At 39.4% G+C, this 18,301-nt stretch overlaps 1 protein-coding gene across 4 annotated transcripts in view; it reads right to left on the minus strand.

Annotated features, from left to right (window-relative positions):
- doc2b (double C2 domain beta) overlaps nucleotides 1–18,301 on the minus strand; it is a 134,955-nt gene that overhangs the window by 55,575 nt on the left and 61,079 nt on the right. For 2 of the 4 annotated variants that reach the window (XR_002874578.1, XM_020709165.2), the window contains exons 2-3: nucleotides 10,556–10,635; nucleotides 4,918–4,941 (exon numbers count right to left, since the gene is read on the minus strand). Coding sequence is in view for 3 of the 4 variants with exons in the window: in XM_020709165.2 (XP_020564824.1) it covers nucleotides 4,918–4,941; nucleotides 10,556–10,635 (104 nt within the window). In the remaining variant the exon portion in view is untranslated. The remainder of the gene's footprint in view (nucleotides 1–4,917; nucleotides 4,942–10,555; nucleotides 10,636–18,301) is intronic. The other 2 variants (XM_023962298.1, XM_004076803.4) reach the window with 1 other exon arrangement.

The raw sequence follows: 18,301 nt of genomic DNA on the forward strand, positions 1-18,301 counted from the left end.
GTCAGTGCTTCTAGAAATCTACTGAACATGACAAAACTCCTGGTGTAGATCAGGAACAGATAAGTCTGAAAAGTTTACTGTCGTCTTTTCAAGTCTGTATTTATTGTGTGTGGGTGGGGCAATGGGGTGTATTTGTCAACGGAAGAGGTGGATAAAGGGACGGGTTGATTTTTGTTAAAATTTTACTGGCAACGTTTTTTTGAAAAGTGCTTTTTGTAAATAAAGTTTGATTTAAAATTTGCGTTAATTTTCTTTTTAATCCTTTAAAGCCCGGTTTATACAGTCATCACATTACGGGCACCAAACAATAGTGCAGTCTAGTTTATATAGCAAAGAAGGATAGAAAATAGAGTAAGTTGCTGGGACGATATATCTAATAACTCATATCACGGCACTAGAGAATGCAACTTGCCCGTTTTTTATTTTTTTTATTTTTCCCCCTCTGTATTGCTTGCTTCTATTTGGTGGACGAACACACCACTTCCTCCTCTGCCTCATTGTGTACCTGTGCGTTCGCAGACGGAGCATGTTAAAAAAAATGAACGCCGGGGATAATCTGTTGCTTGAAAAGTATAAACACCACAGAAGTTCATTGTAGTTATCGCGGACAGTCACAAGCAAAACCAGCCTACGCTAGCATGAAGTAGAGCGCGCCATTGTGGATACAATTGATGGCTGATCGAGGTTAAGTATAAACCAGGGCATAACTCTTTAACCCAGGGGTGTCAAACTCATTATGTTTCGGGGGCAACATTCAACCCATTGGGTTGAATGGGCCGGACCCGTAACGTAAAGACAAAATCACAGCTTTTGTTTTTGTTTTTTAACTGAATTGGAAAACATGCCTCAACCAACATGGTAGCCTAATAATTTATTATTACACATTCATTCACAGAGGCCAATGGATCTTAAATAAAATTAATTTCACTTAAAAAAAGGTCCATTCAATTTTATACGGACTTAACATTATCCAACTGACTCTGAAGCAGCCCCAATAATAAACTCAAGAAAGCTTAGGACTTCACTTCAACCTTTTTTACTTTTTGACAACATGTTGGTCATTATTGTGTCACTACTGATCATTCTATATCTATAGCAACGTAACAGCGGTGAGGCTCACAGGGAACTACCACCGAACTACTGCCTACCCAGACACAGAGCTGTTAGGTTTCGCTTTTGGCAGGTGCAGATATATGCTGTTTCACCTGTTTTCCCTTTCCTTTGCTCCCCCTAGTGGCAGAATTGCGCATTTCGGTTATTTCTTTAAAAAATCATAACTCGCCACAAGAATGGACTAGAAACGTGCTTTCGTTTTTAAACATCCTTATGATTTTTACTCTTCATATGTGGGCCGGACTAAAGCACCTGGCGGGCCGGATACGTCCCGCGGGCCGTATGTTTGACACCCCTGCTTTAACCGTTCATGCACTAACATCATTCTGAAGCACAGAAACGCAGCTTTGCATAACGGTGCAAAGACCTTCGTCAGAATCAGCCGATTTACATCGATCACGTAAATGGTCAGAGTTACGGCGCGTCAAAGAACCTGTGGCGAGTTTAAAGGTTAAAGGTTAAACACGGGTTTAATCTCCTGAAAATCTCCAGATTGAGTAGCTGTTCTGGCTTTGGCGGAAGACCCGTTCTGCGTGACAGCTTCAGGAACTGTGGCTTCGTTTTGTTAGAAATGACAGAATAAGGGGCTTTGTTTACAGCAAACCAAATCCATGGGTCATCTCCAGGATGCCAAAGTTACAGTAAAATCCCTAGAAGTATTTGTAGCAACATGGGGTTAAAAAAACCATAAAATATATTTATCATAATGAATCAATTTGTGTGTTTTTTTTCTCGATTCTCTGAGTTTTCCCTACAGAAGAATCAGCAAACAGCTGGTTTGTGTTGCTGTTTGTAGCAGCGATTTCCACAAGCTTTTTTCTTTAACCATTTGTGTTTAAATGAGTCGTAAACAGATGGAAAGTCTTTGTCTGTTAAAGCTGAGCTTTTTTCATTTGTGTGAGTCTCACCACACCTGGTACGATTAAGAAAACCTAATCTGTCTGCGGTACCATGGGAAGACTTTCAGATATCTCCGCAGACGTCCGCCGCAACATTTTTAAACCAGCAGCCGAGCCTGATCTTCCTCATTTGAGCTTTTAAATGTCTGACTGGAACATGAACGTGATTAAAATGCTGCTTTCAGGGTAGAGGCAGCATCGTTAAGAGGCTTTTTTTACATTTCATTTTTTAGCTTTTCACAATTAGAGAAGTAGATGTTCCCCCGCATGGGGGAAAGCCTTAATGGTAGCGGTGTGGTTCTCTTCAGTAGGATCGCGCAGGGTTTATGAACAACAAGGAAAATGCATCTAAACAAAAAAACATGCGTGATCTACAGCTGTTTTGTTTTTCGTCTTTCCATAAATCTTGGAGTTCAAACAGAATTAAGTACAACCAACACCTTCCTGTTTCTGTTTTTCCATTTTCTTCCTGCAAGAGGCTTCATTGTCCCAATTTGTGACTTGTCCAATCACTGCAAAGCTTTTCAGAGCAACTACGAGTCATTACGGGAGGTTTGAAGGTATTGGACAATCTTCTTTAATGCTTCGGTGAAGACAGATGCAGAGTTATGGCGAATGTCCTTTAAATCTGCTCTCTAAGCTCTTTGCGACGTTGTATTTGTCAGCAGTGTTAGTCTTTCATCCCAGCATTTGCCGGGTTCTTCCGTCATCTTTTATCAATGTGGTGTAATCGACCGGTAAAACACTCCGTGTTTTAGCTATTATTCATTTTTGTTTGAATTCCTCATGTTCTCCTTATGACATGAGCGTATGGTGTTGATTAACTGTTGTACTGTGTGGTTAAAGTCTGTCATATATTGTGTATTCCTCTGTTGCTGCAGGGTTACAAGTATATAAATACGTATATCTTGGGAGTTGGACTCGCAGCTCAAATGTTGATGCTTTCAGGCTCCAGGGGGAAAATCATCTATGTTGACTCCAGCATTGATTGAAGAGAGCTTTGGCCTGCAGAAATCAATCAACCATTGAGGGAATAAACCAAACTTTACTAATTAACAAAGAACTGGGTTCATACACACACACACCAAACTAAACCTACTTTTTCTTCCTTTTGTTGTTTCTCAAGGAAGATAAAAAAAAAACAGGAACAAACTGTGGATCAATTTGTTTACAGAATTTGGAAACTGTTTCATGATTTGCCCGTTTGAATGTTTTGTTTTGTTCTCATTCTGTTTTTCTCTTTGGGTGTCTGTGCAGACTGGCGGCTGTCTGTACTTTGGTGTTAGGCCAAAAGTATTGAAGCCTGAGTCGCATGCACCTGTACACAGGTGTTGACCCATTTGGGTGTTTGGGTTGTCCGGGTCCGTGGCGGATCGTAGAGAGGTGTGGATGCATCGTAACCCTTGTGCTATCCTAGGCACTTTAACATTGGGAGTTGGGTCATCTAGACCCACTAGACAGTGCTCTGAACCTTTTTTCTTCAATGATTTGTGATCTTCACTGGTGTCCATGGATTACATGAAATCTTTCCACCTTTATCCACCTTTGTCATGGTAGGGAGAACACCTCAATGGAAGGGGGGGGTCATAGCACAACGGTTAAGGGTGTGTCTTGCCATTCCCTTGAGGTTCATACGAATGCCTCAAGGGACATCATGAAAATGGAATGTACCATTGTTGTGTGAAAAGGTTATGATGTTGTACGCCTCCCTACAGTACAGTACAATGTTCCTGTGTCTCACCTACTTCCCTTCCATGTTGTATAAGTATTCACTAGGACCTGTCGCCCGCAGCCCTCCCATAACGGGTTCACAGAGCGGCCTCAACCTTGATATTTTGTGTAGGTCACTTGGGTGCCTCGCACAGGTTTGACCATTCTTTACCTGCAGATAGCCTATATCTGCCCGTAAGAGGAGTTAGGACTGAGGCTTTGGAAAGTCAGTGTCTCCTATGTCGGATCGTCATCTTAATGGTTCAGTTTTCTGTGCCTTAGTAAGGCACAGGCCTTACTGACTAGTAGTCAGTAAATAGTCAGTGAATACATGTATTTAAGGCTGAATAAATAACGCAAACTGACTAGTAGTCAGTAAGGCACAGGCCTGGATCCTGACTACTCCTGTCTCTCCTCTGTTCATATCTCATGCCTGTTGTTGACCCCTGCCTGCCTGACCCCGATTGAGCTTGGTGGACTTTTAGCTAAGCTAATTTTGCATTGGATCGAGCCGCCTGCCTGTTCTCGTGACACTTAGCTTGTGGTTCTTCTCTTCGTATGGGTTTTGAGCTGCTTCGGTTCTGTGAAAACAGCATCAGTTCAGTTCAAAGTGTGACCGCATCTCTTTGTCTTCAGGAACAGAATGGTTAAATATGTTGCACATAAGTTTGTGAACTCTCACTTTGGACATATTTTCTCAAATGCAGAAGCGAAGGAACTGCAAAACTGCCTGATTACAATCTTTGTCTTTATCAATAAAGTCAACAGTCAAGCCTTTTTTTACAGGAGCTTGTTATTCTTTCCTGTGAAGTTGGTCAGCAGTTGCAGTCAGGTAATGAAACACACAAGAGGAAAGTTGGGGAAGCTGATGTTGAGCAGCGTGGTGGAGTTTGTTTCCAACAGATGTGCTTTATCTTCCGTCCGTCAGAACCGAGGCTGACCTTTGAGTCAGCGGTGGTTAATCAGAGACTTGCTTTCCCTGCCTCTGTCATCGTTATCAGCTTTTCATTAACTCGTCCTGCTGAAGAAGAGTTCGGGAAACCAGGATTCACTCAGAACACTTTTTGCTGCCGAGCATTTGCTGTGATAACAAAAGGAAGGTGTGGGATGAACCGGGCGGGGAGGGTCTGGATTTGGGGAGGATCCAACTACAGGTGGGTTTTTGTGGGGATGTCAGTTCATCCCAGCAGCTTACCTTCCTGTATCTGGGAACTGGAAGCTGTTTTTTTTACAGCACAGATGATGACAGCATGCAAGAGAGTGAAGGTGGAAGAAAAAGAAAAATAATTAAAAAAGAAACATACATGCTAACATGCAAACACGTCAGGAACACAGCACATGAAATAAAAAACCAGCACAGAAATTCCTACGTAAACAACTCAATTTACATAAATAGTGCTTTCTTTGCAAACGGAGTGCAAAACTGATTACAGTCATTTTCAATCTGGATTGCTTTGTTGACAAGGAAACGCTCGCCACAAACGAATTTTTGATTTGTTGACATTAATTAAGTTTTGAATGAAGTGGGCCACAGTGAGCAGCGGAAACACAGAGGATGAAAAACATTTCTGCCCACAAACCAAGTCAGGCTTTTTGTTTTTATCACTAACAGGATGCAAACATGGCAGATTATTTGCCTTTTTTCCACCCATTGTTGTCACATTAATATTTGAACATTTCACTCAACCGTCTCACAGCATTATTTAGTTTGAACTAATATGTTTGAATCTCAACTCGGCTTGTGTGTTAGATGTGTCATAAAAAATGGAGCATCACATCGAAACCAGAAACGATGAGAGCCTTATTTCAATTCAATTCAATTCAACTTTATTTATATAGCCCAATATTGACAACAAAAGTCATCTCAATGGGGTTCATAGCGGTAACTGAATCATAAATTCACCTCTGGCTTGTGGGCTCAACTTCCCTATTGCTGAGAGCTCTCTGTTTACACCCTCTCCTGCTAGCTTATAGCCCCTCACACCCCCAACCTAACGTTAGCGGTGCAACAATAATAGTGAGCAATGTCGGACCCGTCCAGTTTAGATCCCGATTCCAGCTGAGACGAGGAAACCAAAGACGTTCATGGATCCATTTGTCTCGGAGTGGATGATCAGAATGGAGCAGAGCAGGGGGCTTGTGGCCCCGCCCAGCAGGTTTTCTACGTCACAAATACGATCCTTTTCAAACGGCCTTTTTTCTTCTGATTCAAAATGATTCTAATGAAGACATACTCAGAAATGCAATCTTAAGCTTCTTTTTCTTTATATATGTGCTCCATCATCAGAAAAATGAGGAAAAACACTAAATATTGTTTTAAGTGAACGTCTCTCGCTTGAAAAAAAGGTTGAATGAATAAACAAATCCATAAGTATGCATACAAATGCATCACTATGGGAATCCAAAGGCTCCTTTGACAGATTTTTGTAGTGTTTGACTTACAGAAAAAGTGCCCAAAGAATCGTCAGCAACAAATGAATCCATGGAATCGGAACACAAACCAAATGTTCAAATCCATTGGATGTACAATGGTCCCTGGTTACGTTCTAAAAATAAGAAGTCATAGACAAAATACACAAAGTGGAATATTTCTATTTATACAACAATTCCGTATGTGTTAATGCTGTGAAAGTCCTCGCTTTTCCTCAGACATTTTCACACTTTTCTCTCAAAGTTCAAACCTTAGTAAGTAACCATCAACAACGATCTGAATGCGATGAAGATTAATGTAACTCCTGCAAATTGAACGCATTCTGTACAGGAGACGAGGCACGGAGGAGATTGACTGACAATTGCCTACAACCAATCAGGATGCAGAACACGATGTACTTCAAAAAAACGGAAAAAAGCAAAACTGTTAGAAGAATCTGTGAAACAGCGAGACTGCTGAAGGTGAACCGTGATATGGCGAGGGACCAGCGCCGTTAAAAACAACGTTAAAATCCATATCATTTGGATTAAGAATGTTTTGTTCCTATAACTGGTGAATTACGGTGAACAATTGTGGAATGTCTGAATATAAAAACAAGTGGGATATTGTTAAAAACTAGAAGAAAAACTTAAAGGAAATTCTTCTCATGGATTTCATGCTTTGATATTGAATTTTCTATATGGAGTTTGGACAAAACTTGTAAAGAAATTCCTCTTTATTAGCAGAGGTGATGTTCTTTCCGTGGAGAACCCGCCTGATCTTGTGGAAACTGACATTGGCATGTTATGTACTTTCCAGCTCCAAAGCAGATGTCCAAAGCGTGATCGGCTGTCTGAAGTGGGAGCTGCTGAACTGCTCTGAGCTGAAAGCGTCTTTGACAGACGCTCTACCTTCCAGACTTCAAACCATCACTGGGATCTTCTCAAAAGGCTGATGCGGCACAAAGAACCGCCCAGTTGACCAACCAGCCCCGTAACTTTATTGTTCATCCAGCAGACGCCAGTTTCTGAAACTCTGGAGCCAAACGCGTTGAAAAAAAAAGAAAAAAGCGTTTGTGAGATTCGCCCTCCTGTTACTGAAACGCAGGATTTACAAACGAGGACAAATTGCTTTATGTAAAAGCAGCGACACGAAAACAGACGCCGGCGAGGATAATGAAAACAAAGGCGCAGAAACATCTCAGAGGAACCGTTCCAGAGACGGTGCACGGCTGCGTGGGCGTCGCGGGCATGAAACGGCGGTCTGCAGACAGCAGACAATGAAGCGCTGTGTTGGAGGGTTAATGTAGGTTGAAGAGTAGGTGGTGCAGAGTAAACAGGTCCACGTTTCACAGCTGAACTGTGAGATAATGTCTGATTCACTGATAGAAATTAAACTGCTATTTTATGAGTGAGAGGGCAGCTGCAGAAAACACAACGTGATGCTGAGATGAAAAGGAAGAAAAATCCATCAAAGGACTAAATTGGCTCTGAATTTACAGCTTTCTAAAACAAAACCATGTTTTTGTGTTTTATATTTCATTTATTGTAACGTCTGAGTCATTCTTCTATGTGGAATGTTTTCCATGGGGTCAAATCACAAAGTGTACTTTCGAGTTTAAAACTGTTTTTACATTTTTTTTAGATTTACATATTACCTAATCAAACTTACAATCTATTTATTTTTTATCTATTAATCTGGTTTTTCATTCACGCATCCTGATTTGACCCAATACTTTTTAGCCCTCTTTTTTGTTAATTATTTGATTATAATTAAACATCTTTTAGAAAAACACAACCCCCCTAATTTAAAGTAGATGTTATAATAGTAGAAATGTAATCTAATATCAAAGAAAACGTTGATCCAACTGTTTCACCTGTAAACCCACACTGCCCAAATTAAATAAATGCTGATTTTTTAAATAGTTTTTTTTAGACAATATGACTAGTTTTCCATCATAAATCATTTCAGATTTAAGTTCAATCTTTGACATCATCACTGCAAAACCAACATTTTAAATCCCAATCCATCCAGGTTTGGACCTGCTGGCCAGTTTAGATCATTTTCTGTCACAAAAGTCAAATGTCAATGTTTGGGAATTTCAAATTAAGAGCAGAATTCAAGGTTTTCTTATTTTTAACATGTCATCCAGGTCCTGCATTTAAAAAGCAGCCCCACACCATCATACTCCCACAGCCATGTATTTGATCTTTTCTCTGAAATGCTGGCAATCTGACTGGTTCTTGGGAGTCCTAAAGGTCTCAAAAAAGGACTTTGTTTCTCCTCTGTTTGGGAATTTCCTTTGCTTTGTGTTTCATTTATCTCTCAGCTTCTGCTAATGCAATACTTTCATGCCAAAAAGGGGCAATTACTTTTCTTATAGAAATCTGAAGAATTTTGTAACCCAAAAAACATCTTTTAGAAAATTGAATTTATTATATATTTATTATTTATTCTACCTCTAGCAGAAGGATGGACCAAAGGGACGATAGGTTTGGGTGTCTCTTTGATCACTTTTTTGTAAATGTTTGCATCACATAGAAAAATCTTTAACAATGAATAAAAAAAAAGCAGTTGATCAAAGCAGAAAAGGATTTCAGAGCGGGTGTTTATTTTTATTATGTTTTTTTTTTTTGCTGACATATTTAGCGAAAAAGCCCCCAGCAAACAAAATGGGCGGCCCTCACAAGGAGCGAAAGGCGGAGCTTCAGAGATCGAGTCGTCTTACTTCAGGGTAGAAAAATTGGCTTCAAAAATATCTCATATTTCATAAAAATGTTTTCTTTAGTGTTTCAAAGGTAATAATATCATCATAGATTGATGATTCATGATTTTTCCTAATGAAACATAATTTTGCACATATTTTTAACTTTTCATACGTGATCAATTTTTGCTATGAAGATTTTTGAAACAGTGTTATGTCTATTTTACTGATATATTATTTTTTAATCATATACATGTTTTTTATAATGAATATAATCTGCATATATTTCAGATAACTAATCTGTGTTTTCCATGTTGATTTATAAAATGGTTATGTCTATTTTAAAATCATATTTCTTAATTGTGTCTGATAAAAGCTAGGAACTGGATAATGATAAATCATGTAATAAATGGTCGAACGGGTGGGGGGGGGGGGTATTTAAGTTTGCTTCCTTCCACTCCCTTTCAAGCAATATTTAATTTTATTTTTAATTATCCTAAGTTTGATACGTCTTTGTATGAATGTATAACTGATGATGTAATGTTTTTGTGTATTATTCTTATTTTGTTACTTGAAATATAAAAAATTCCAAATCTAAATAAAAGGTTTTGTGTATTTTTATTAAAAACTCAAGTTTCTTTGTTTTGACAATAAACCTCTTAACTTCCAATCAACAAACCATAATCAAATGGCTTCACATTATAAAAAATGAATTCTCCTTTTTAGCACTAAGGGTTTATTTGAAGCTCTTTATATTGGAATTTGAGAAAGTCTGGAGTGTTTTTAGGTCAATACCTGGAGGTTTGATCAGTTACAGGTAATAATGTGGAAGCTGCAATCAATAAGGGCTCAGACCAGCCAATCAAGTATGACTTCATAATGAAGAATATGAAAGAGTAAAAGTGTTTCCTCCGCTCGGACAGGCTGTTGATGAAGTCCAGGAGGAGAGCAGTATAGAAAATAACAACATATAAATCAAGACGCCCACTCTGCTGTGCAGCACTTCTGCCAAGCCTGGCTCCCCTGAAGCCCCCGTCTGCTCCCCACCGCTTATTCAGGCCGGCCGACCAGTTATGGCTCTGGAGACCATCACTTCATCAGGCAAACAGGAAGGAAGAAACCCCTCCGTAATTGAAATTAAAACTCAATTAGTGCGTAAAAATCAAGTTCCCTTCCGCTAAAATCCCTCCTTGAATGACACGTTTAGAAAAAATGGGAAAATCCGATCACGTATGATGGTCCTTATCATCATTTCTTTAGGAACCAAACCTGATCCACGCTGAGCTTAGCAGAGACGTCTGGGTTAAAAACATTGAGTGGATGTAAGGAGGAAGGTGGAGGAAAGCTACAGAAAGAAAGTCTCATAAAACACCAGCTAGAATCACGCTTTCCCACACATGGTGAAATACATACCGGGCCATTGTTGCGCCGCGTGAATGCTTTTCTCATAAACAACAGTGGGATGTGTAAAGTCCCTTTTCACAGCATCTTTTGACGGCATGTGTAGGTTGATGCAGGAGAGGGTTCCAGTACAAATATTCGCAGAGAAAATGTGTCAGTTTATGTCGTTTCCTTTCTCGTGTTTACTACGCTGACAGATCTGGGTGCTGAAAGGGGCTTAATCTGTTTACTTTGGGAAACATGTGCTGTGAATTTAGTGGAGGCAGTAAAGGTGGAGCTGCTGTAAACACCGACCGCAAAGAGGGGAGCTGGGCTCACCTTGGCTTTGTTGATGGTGCAGTGCAGAGCGTTGTTCTCCTGGTCATACTGCAGGCTGAACTCCAAGGTTCCCAATGTGGCTGAAACGACAAGAACAGAGACAAAAGACATGAGAGCCTGAAAAAAAACGAAAAAACGTATAAACCTTCGACCTGCGTTGGTTGAAAAGTTATTTTAAAACAAAATAAACTGGCTAATCTTCATGAATTTTACCTTAAAGTCAAAGCAGTTGACAGAGACTTTAGAGGTAAACCAACAGCCAACAAAGGAACAAACACTTATGTCAAGCACGGTGGAAGAGGGTTAATAATGAGGGCATATTTTGGTAAATGATATGTTCAAAGGGAGGAAGTGCCAGCTGACATTGTGATGTTAGGTTCTGGTAAAAGAAATAAAGACACTTTTATTCGTCAGACGTCACACATGTCCAAGACTAAATATTTCAAGAAGCTATAAAATAAAAATGTTTAACGTTGTGATTGGAGTGTGAAGACAGGTACAGATATTTCATAATAATACTTTAAGGGGAGGGGGTTTTGTTAAAGTTTTTTTTAATTAAATTGTATTCTTAAAGTTAACATTTGAAAGGGAATGAAATTCATGACGTGGCCACATTTTCTGCCGTTCCTGTGAGGACGCCTCATGGAAACTCCATCGTTTCACTTTAACAGATTAAGTCTGTAGATCCGCTAAAGGGAAGCTGCTAAACATCTTCTCAGTCTTCATTTGACCCCTCCCACGGCGTTCCAAACAGGAAGATAAACAGCTGTTACTCCGCCATTCTATTGGTCAGAATTTGGTGCTTTTTGTTTTTAACATGTTCTTGATAATCCTCATTTTTTTGGGGGTTTTTTTTCACCGTAATTTAAGTTATCCAAGTCACAAACTGAAATACCTCAGTAAAAGTAGGTGGAGTCTACTGCTTGATGGACAGATTTCGTCTAGCCCGCTGTCAAGTGGTAGGGGTGTGGACTCGCTACAAGCTCACTCCTGATTGGAGAGAGTGGTTGCCATAGAAACGAGGACTTGGACCATTCACTGAATTGACTTCAACTGGTTGGAGCCGGAAGTAAAAAAAAAAGACAACCAAAAAAAAAAAACATTCTCTGTGGATGTCAAGTCTCATATATAAAGCAAGAGGCGGAGTCGATCACTTTTCCAAAGACATTCATCCAGATCTAAGCTTTTATTTGTTCATGGTTGGAATGCTGTTTGATCATACATTTAGAATAAGGATGTACTCATGAAAACAAGCTTTAAAATATATTTAATTTCCCTCTGCTGTCTTTTTCTCTTTTAGCTAAAGTCCTGTTTTAATACTTAAGGATTTAATGAGCTATTTTAACCGTTTAACCATTGAAATGTTCAGCTCTTTCAGCTTTTTCCCGCTGTGACTTTTGGTCCTTCAAATCCTTGAACTTCTCAAGATATTCCAGGACTTTTGCCTCCATTGAGATACATGGGGAATCCTTGGTGCAAAAGCTCGCTAGTTCGATTCCCCGACTCTGGCATTTTTCACAAAAATATCTTTATTTTGCCAATTATTACCCTTTAAGTTTCATTTTCTTTCAGCAATATGGCATTCAACCCTGCATTTTCTTATGGAAATGTGGCTCCTGCTAGTTTTCTTTAGATCTTTAAAACTAGGAAGAGATAAAGACAAAAACTTGGCAAGTCCATCACAGAAAGCCATTTCAATTATGTTAATTACCTTCTCAATAATTGAAGATGCAGCTGACAACGTTCAGGATTGTCTGTTTAACCACAGAGATGCATAAATCCTCATCAATAGCCGGCTAGGGTCCAAATCAATAATTCCCACCAGTTTAAATCCAAGTTTCTGCTTCTGATTGGAAAACTCCACCAAAAAGAAAAGCATCAACGCAAACACACACTTGCAGTTTCTGACATGCTTCCGGGAATAAAAGCTTGTGGTGGTTTGTGTAACCCGTTTTAGCTTTAATTTGTTGGCGTCTCCTGCTGGGAAAATGTTAATGAGTTGGCGAGAAGGAAACCTGGTTGAGGTTATGTAAAACCCCAGGGGGACACTTGGATTAGCTCTGGTGCTCAAACATAAAACACTGTAAACTCCTTTTTTTTTTTTTTTCCTGCACACCAACTGCTGCAGATTTACGGAGGAAATACGACAGACTGTTTTCTCCAACAATCATCCGTGTGGAAGAACCAGAAGAAGGGAGCTGTGGTTCAGATTTTCAACGCTGTTGATTAGTAAAGTTCTGTAAATGAACCATATCTAACATTTAGCATTTTCATCATTTTCGATGATGGGTGGGTGTCTCTGCACATTGGAATTGATTTCTTTTAACAAAAGTTTCACAAAACAGTTTTTTTTCTGCTGCTCTAGAACAGGTTCTAAGGTTCTTCTAAGCACAGTCTTAATGAATTTGAGTCAGTAAAGATCTAGTAAAATCCTGGTTGAGATTTGCATTTGTAAAATAAAAAATAAAACCTCATCTACTCATTGAAACAACTGACTGAAGGTTTTATATTCTGGGAGTCAATTGAACCGAAGAGAATCTTTTCTGTTTTTCAGCAGTTTATTCATTAAAATGTTTGTGAACATTAAGCTCTTCCTTTATGACCTTTAATGCATTGGTCAGTTAATGTGGATGTGTGTGGTCTGCAGAAAATCAACAGTTCTTTTCATAATAATATTTGCTAAAATATCAAAGAAAAACCAAACCAGCAGGAACCCTGTGGTTTAACAGACGCTAAATCTGATCGTAAGGAAAGATAATTAACATTTTTTTAATTGATTCGGGTTATTTCAACCATTTTTAGAAACAAATAAAATGGAGCAAAGACAACAAAATAAAAAATACATTGATACATCAAATTTATGAAGATAAAAATTTGGAAAATCAAAAAACAAAAGCTGATGATGCTATTATACTGACATTAGAATTTATCCTAATCATAACCAGATTATAATAACTATGTAAAATGTTAAAGAAAACATAGTTAGGTTAATATGATGATGTAAATTCCCTCCTTTTCAAACTAATAACTAAGATTTCATTGATTCAATGTGTCGTGTAATGTCTGAATAAATTCAAACATGTTTATTTATAATAAAGTCATTTTAATGGCATGATTTTAACCTGTATTTTACTTTTTTGACATTTCATTTTCCATTTAAATCACAAGTTAGTTATTTATTTCTTTTGCTTGTTATTTGCTAGGAATAACCCAATTCCAATAGACATATTTTATACTATACAACACAGTTTAATGCAGTAAACATTTAAAGCCCTTCAGCCTGTAACTTTGTCTTTTTGCCTATTATTCTTAGCATTTTTATATGCTTTCTATTTCATTGTACTTCTTATGACTTTAGCATTTTTGTTTTTATGGTTTTGTCATTTTGACCTCGAGTCTGTAATAAATGATTCATTCATTCAATACATCAAACATTGAATTCATTAAATATAATAATCGGCAAATAGAGTTTGATAAATTGCTTGAAAGAGACGCAAATAAATATAATCCCACCCCTATTACGGTTGAATTATTTTTCACTTTTTTTTATTTATTTGCCATATTCATTTCCAATCATCTATCCGTCTAAACGCAGCTTTTTCATCAAGTAACAAAGATGAAGTTAAAACATAACAGACCATTGCAGAACCCATTGCTCTGAACTAAATAAAGTCCAGGATTGTTCTCGTTTCCAACACCAATGATGTTCCTGGGAGATAACCCGCCAACACTGCAAAGCATGCAGAAGCAGTGCAAACCTCAGCTTTCAGAGAAAACAATCGGAGGGATCCGCCAATGCTGACCCCAAGTTATCGACGATTCATTTGATGGAGACGGTCCTTAGCATCCGGTCCAGACCGACTGCTAGCAAATCTACAGGACTGAGGCTAAAGCAACGCAGACCAGGAACTGTACAAAGGCTGAACTTTATGACCGACTTTCCCAGGGTGATGAAGAAGCAGAGCGCAGAAATGACAAAGCAACACAGAAATGGTCTTTAAAGCAGCAGCAGCGGGACACTGTATGCACCTTGCAGCAGTTTTAGACATCCGCGTAGCTGCAGGAAAACAGCGTATAGAGACACATAGCTGGGATCCCCACAAGACGAAATCAAACGGTCTTCTTTCTATCCACTGTGCAGTCATTCCAGTCTTGCTGTGAAGCCTAATTTCTGCCAGTCTAAAGAAAAGGTGAGAGTGGGGGCTCATTCAGTTTCAAGTGGCTGCTTTATTGAAGGCAATAATTATCCAATTTAACTGAAAGGAATGATCAATTTCACAATTGCCCTCCAAGGAAGAAATAAATTCATGCCATGATTGTTTTTAACCCGAGTCTTTTATTTAAAGGTGACAAGTCACTTCGGGTTCATATGTTTCTGAAACTCAGCGTGCCGCCGGGATTCATTCTTTTGTCGAACACGCGTGATCATCGCACAGAGCTAGAACCCTGAAAGACAGATTCTATGCAACACGCTTGAAAGCTATGTGTAATGAACAAGACCTGAGATATTCAGACAAAAGATATACCGTACGGTTTAGATCCAGATCCCAGCTGAGACGTGGAAAACTGAGGCGTTCATGGAGCTATTAGTCTGCAGGTGGATGCATCAGAATGGAGCAGAGCAGGGGGCTTGTGGCCCCGCCCAGCGTATTTTCTGCCTCACAAATAAATACCCAGAAATGCATTTTTAAGCTTAAGTTTCTATATTTCTGTCCTCCATCATAAGAAAAATGCCAAAAGAAGCACTTTGACAGGAATGGGTGTTTAAAGAAAGATGAATTTTCTCTTTTTGGTTTTTTTCTCCTATCAAGCAGTGGTGCGGATCCTGCATTCCATGCAGGGATCAAAGCTCTGGTTGGCAGAGCAGCAGAGAGCAGAGCAAAATACAAACCAAACTTTGCAGAGCTGTCTGTAATCTTGATTTCCACAGGGGTTGGTGATGACAAGGAGGCATCTGTGTGCAGAACTGCGCTGCTCTCATGGTCCTGCAGGTTCAGGATTAGCTGCATTCAGCCAATAATGACTCAGACTTTCAATGTTTGGACGGATTTCTAAATAAAACATGGTTATAGAAACATTCGAAGCTCAGCATTTCAATCAGAAAAGGTCTTAAAGTGGTTTCTAAAAAACTAACAATGATAGGATTCTATATTTTGTTCATATTAATAAATCAAATCAGCTCTCGGAGAGTCCCTCTCCATTAGAACATGATGTGAAACAGCCACACGCTACACGTTACCCTGCGTGTGCTGATAAGAGAGCTGGCAGGACAGGAGGTTTTCTGATTGACAGCTGGTGTCATGTGATGCTGCATCAGGAGGTGCACCACAGCAGCTCTGGCACATCCCTTCAGGCGAAACGGCAGAGGCATCCTTGTGAGTGAAGCAGACCGGGAAGACCCCCCCTTTGCTCAGAACCATACTTAACCCCCAGCAGGACCGTGGCCGGCTCCTCAGACAGATGCTCAAAGGGAGCAGATGATTGGTTGTAATGCAGATTTCAACACGTTAGGTTAAAGGGAGCTCAGACCATCTCCTTTTTGGTACCCTCCTTGGTATAATGGAGGTGCAATTAGGGGTGCATTAGCAGAAAATGGCTGCAACCCAAACAAGACAAACTGGCTGCAGAGAAGAACATCTTGCAAAAATAGGTCAAACACCTTTTGATTATCCTCACATCTCTGTAAAGATGGAACCTGGGGGTCTCCGAGCAGAAGCTAGAAGATTCCACCTAATTTATCTTTACTGAACAATTATTTATGCTTTCACTTAAAAGTTTTCCTGGTAAATAAATCCAGTTACCTCATTTTTAGAAGCTGCATATTTAACCCCTTTAACACTCGTTTGAAATATTCCCAGAAAACGGCAACCTTGAACCTATTTTCTGCCGCTCTTGGAGGGAAAATTGCGTGAAAATAAGTAGAACCCAGCAAGTGCTGCCCTTACTTAAACTCTCTCATGGTGCAGGCAATTTGATTTTCTTTGAAATACTGAGCGGGCCATGCTGGTTCAACAACTACGCTCCTTCCCTGGAAAATGACGGGGCGGTTTTCGGTCCACTTCAGAACAGGTTCCCCAGAATTCATTCCCATTTTGTTTCTTGCTGGAGATCCAGTTTCTCTCAAACTAATTTTCTACCGACTCAACCCTTCTGGTCTCCTAAACGTCAACTGTGGGAACGAGTGTTTTTTTTTTAGAAAACCAACATTAATATATCTTTAGAATCGGAGGTTATGATTAGCTGACAGTAGCTGTGTTTCTGTCACACACAAAACTGAAGTCAATGGCTTCACCATTTTGGGAAATGGTGGTTGATGATTTTACAGAGGAGCTGTGGATCCAACAATTCCACATGACACGCTCAACCTCTGGTGGCGCCCGCCGTGCAGCGCTCGAAGCATCCAGCCGTATCCGGTTGTTGGTCACGTGACTCATTTAAGTAAAAAAAATAATGCTTCCATTGCAGTTTAGGAAATGTGTCAATTTCGACACGCCTCAAAAATCACCTCCTTGAAGCACAGAGACTCTTTTTTTAGATAAATTCGAGTCAAATCCAATTTGCATTATTTCATAGTTAATGTAAACGCAACCTATGACATCTTTAGGACCTTTTATTTTAAGTATTGTTACAAGCAAAAGACACCACACAGCAGAGGTGCACACACCTTTTTGGCCTGCGAGCTACTATTGAGACTATAACCCCTCACGATCGACCGGTTCATTGCATTTGACCTATCTGGCACCCCTGCCATACAGTTTCAGACGAAAGAGGTAACATAAACAACCGGATGAACCTGAACATAAAGACAAAGAGTTGTGTTCAATGGGTTACAGTCAAAGCTGCTTTTTCTCAGCCTCATATAACGTTATTTGCGTAAATGAATGGATGGAAGCTTTGAAGAGTTACGGTAATTCAAAGAACGTCGACACTGGAGCTAAGGTGTTCCGGGTTAAAGCCATTAAAATGCTAAACTTAGTTTCATCATTTCAGATAAAAATCTTCCTGCACTAATCAAATACAGAGTGAGTGTTTGAATGGAATCCCAGCTTTACCACATTGCCTTAAGTGTTAATTCCCTCTGCTGTGCATAAATGAACAATCACATTTCATGCTTAAAAAATCCTATTATTGGAAAAATTTCCCAGGAGGATCTCTAAAATATTAGCTGTTTTTAGAACGGTTTACCTAAAGAGAAAAGAGGTTTTGGAGCGGCACTTTAATCCAATCGGGAAAGGGAACAAACGTTTGTGCCGTAACGGCTTCCCTCTTCAGAAACAAAGATTTAGTGTGGAGGTCATCCCAGTGGTGATTGCACATGTTGACATGTTAATAAGGAAAGAGGTTTAGGCAACAAAAACAAGAGTTTGGACACAAATATATTTCATTTTACTATCGTTTTTCCATTTGTGTTGATATTTGCTAGGCAGACCAGGAAAAAATAAGATAACATAAATTGTGAAGATTTGAGCTGGATCCTAAAATGCTGAGTATAATAAACTGCTGGTTTACATTTACACCAAGGGTGTTGGTGAAAATCAGAAGCAGGTTTCCATGAGATAAATTTGGTTCCATGTCAAACTTCCTGCATGAAGCTTTGTTGTTCTAGAAAGACCAGAATTACACATAATTCTAATTTTCATGGACCTGGTGGAGCTCAGACACACTCTCTCCAATTCCCCTTGCATGGATTTTTGCTGCGGGCTCACTTAGAATAAAGGTCAACTAATTATATATATGGATTGAGGC

Source organism: Oryzias latipes, chromosome 14, assembly GCF_002234675.1.
Source record: "Oryzias latipes chromosome 14, ASM223467v1".
Classification (NCBI taxonomy): Eukaryota; Metazoa; Chordata; class Actinopteri; order Beloniformes; family Adrianichthyidae; genus Oryzias; species Oryzias latipes.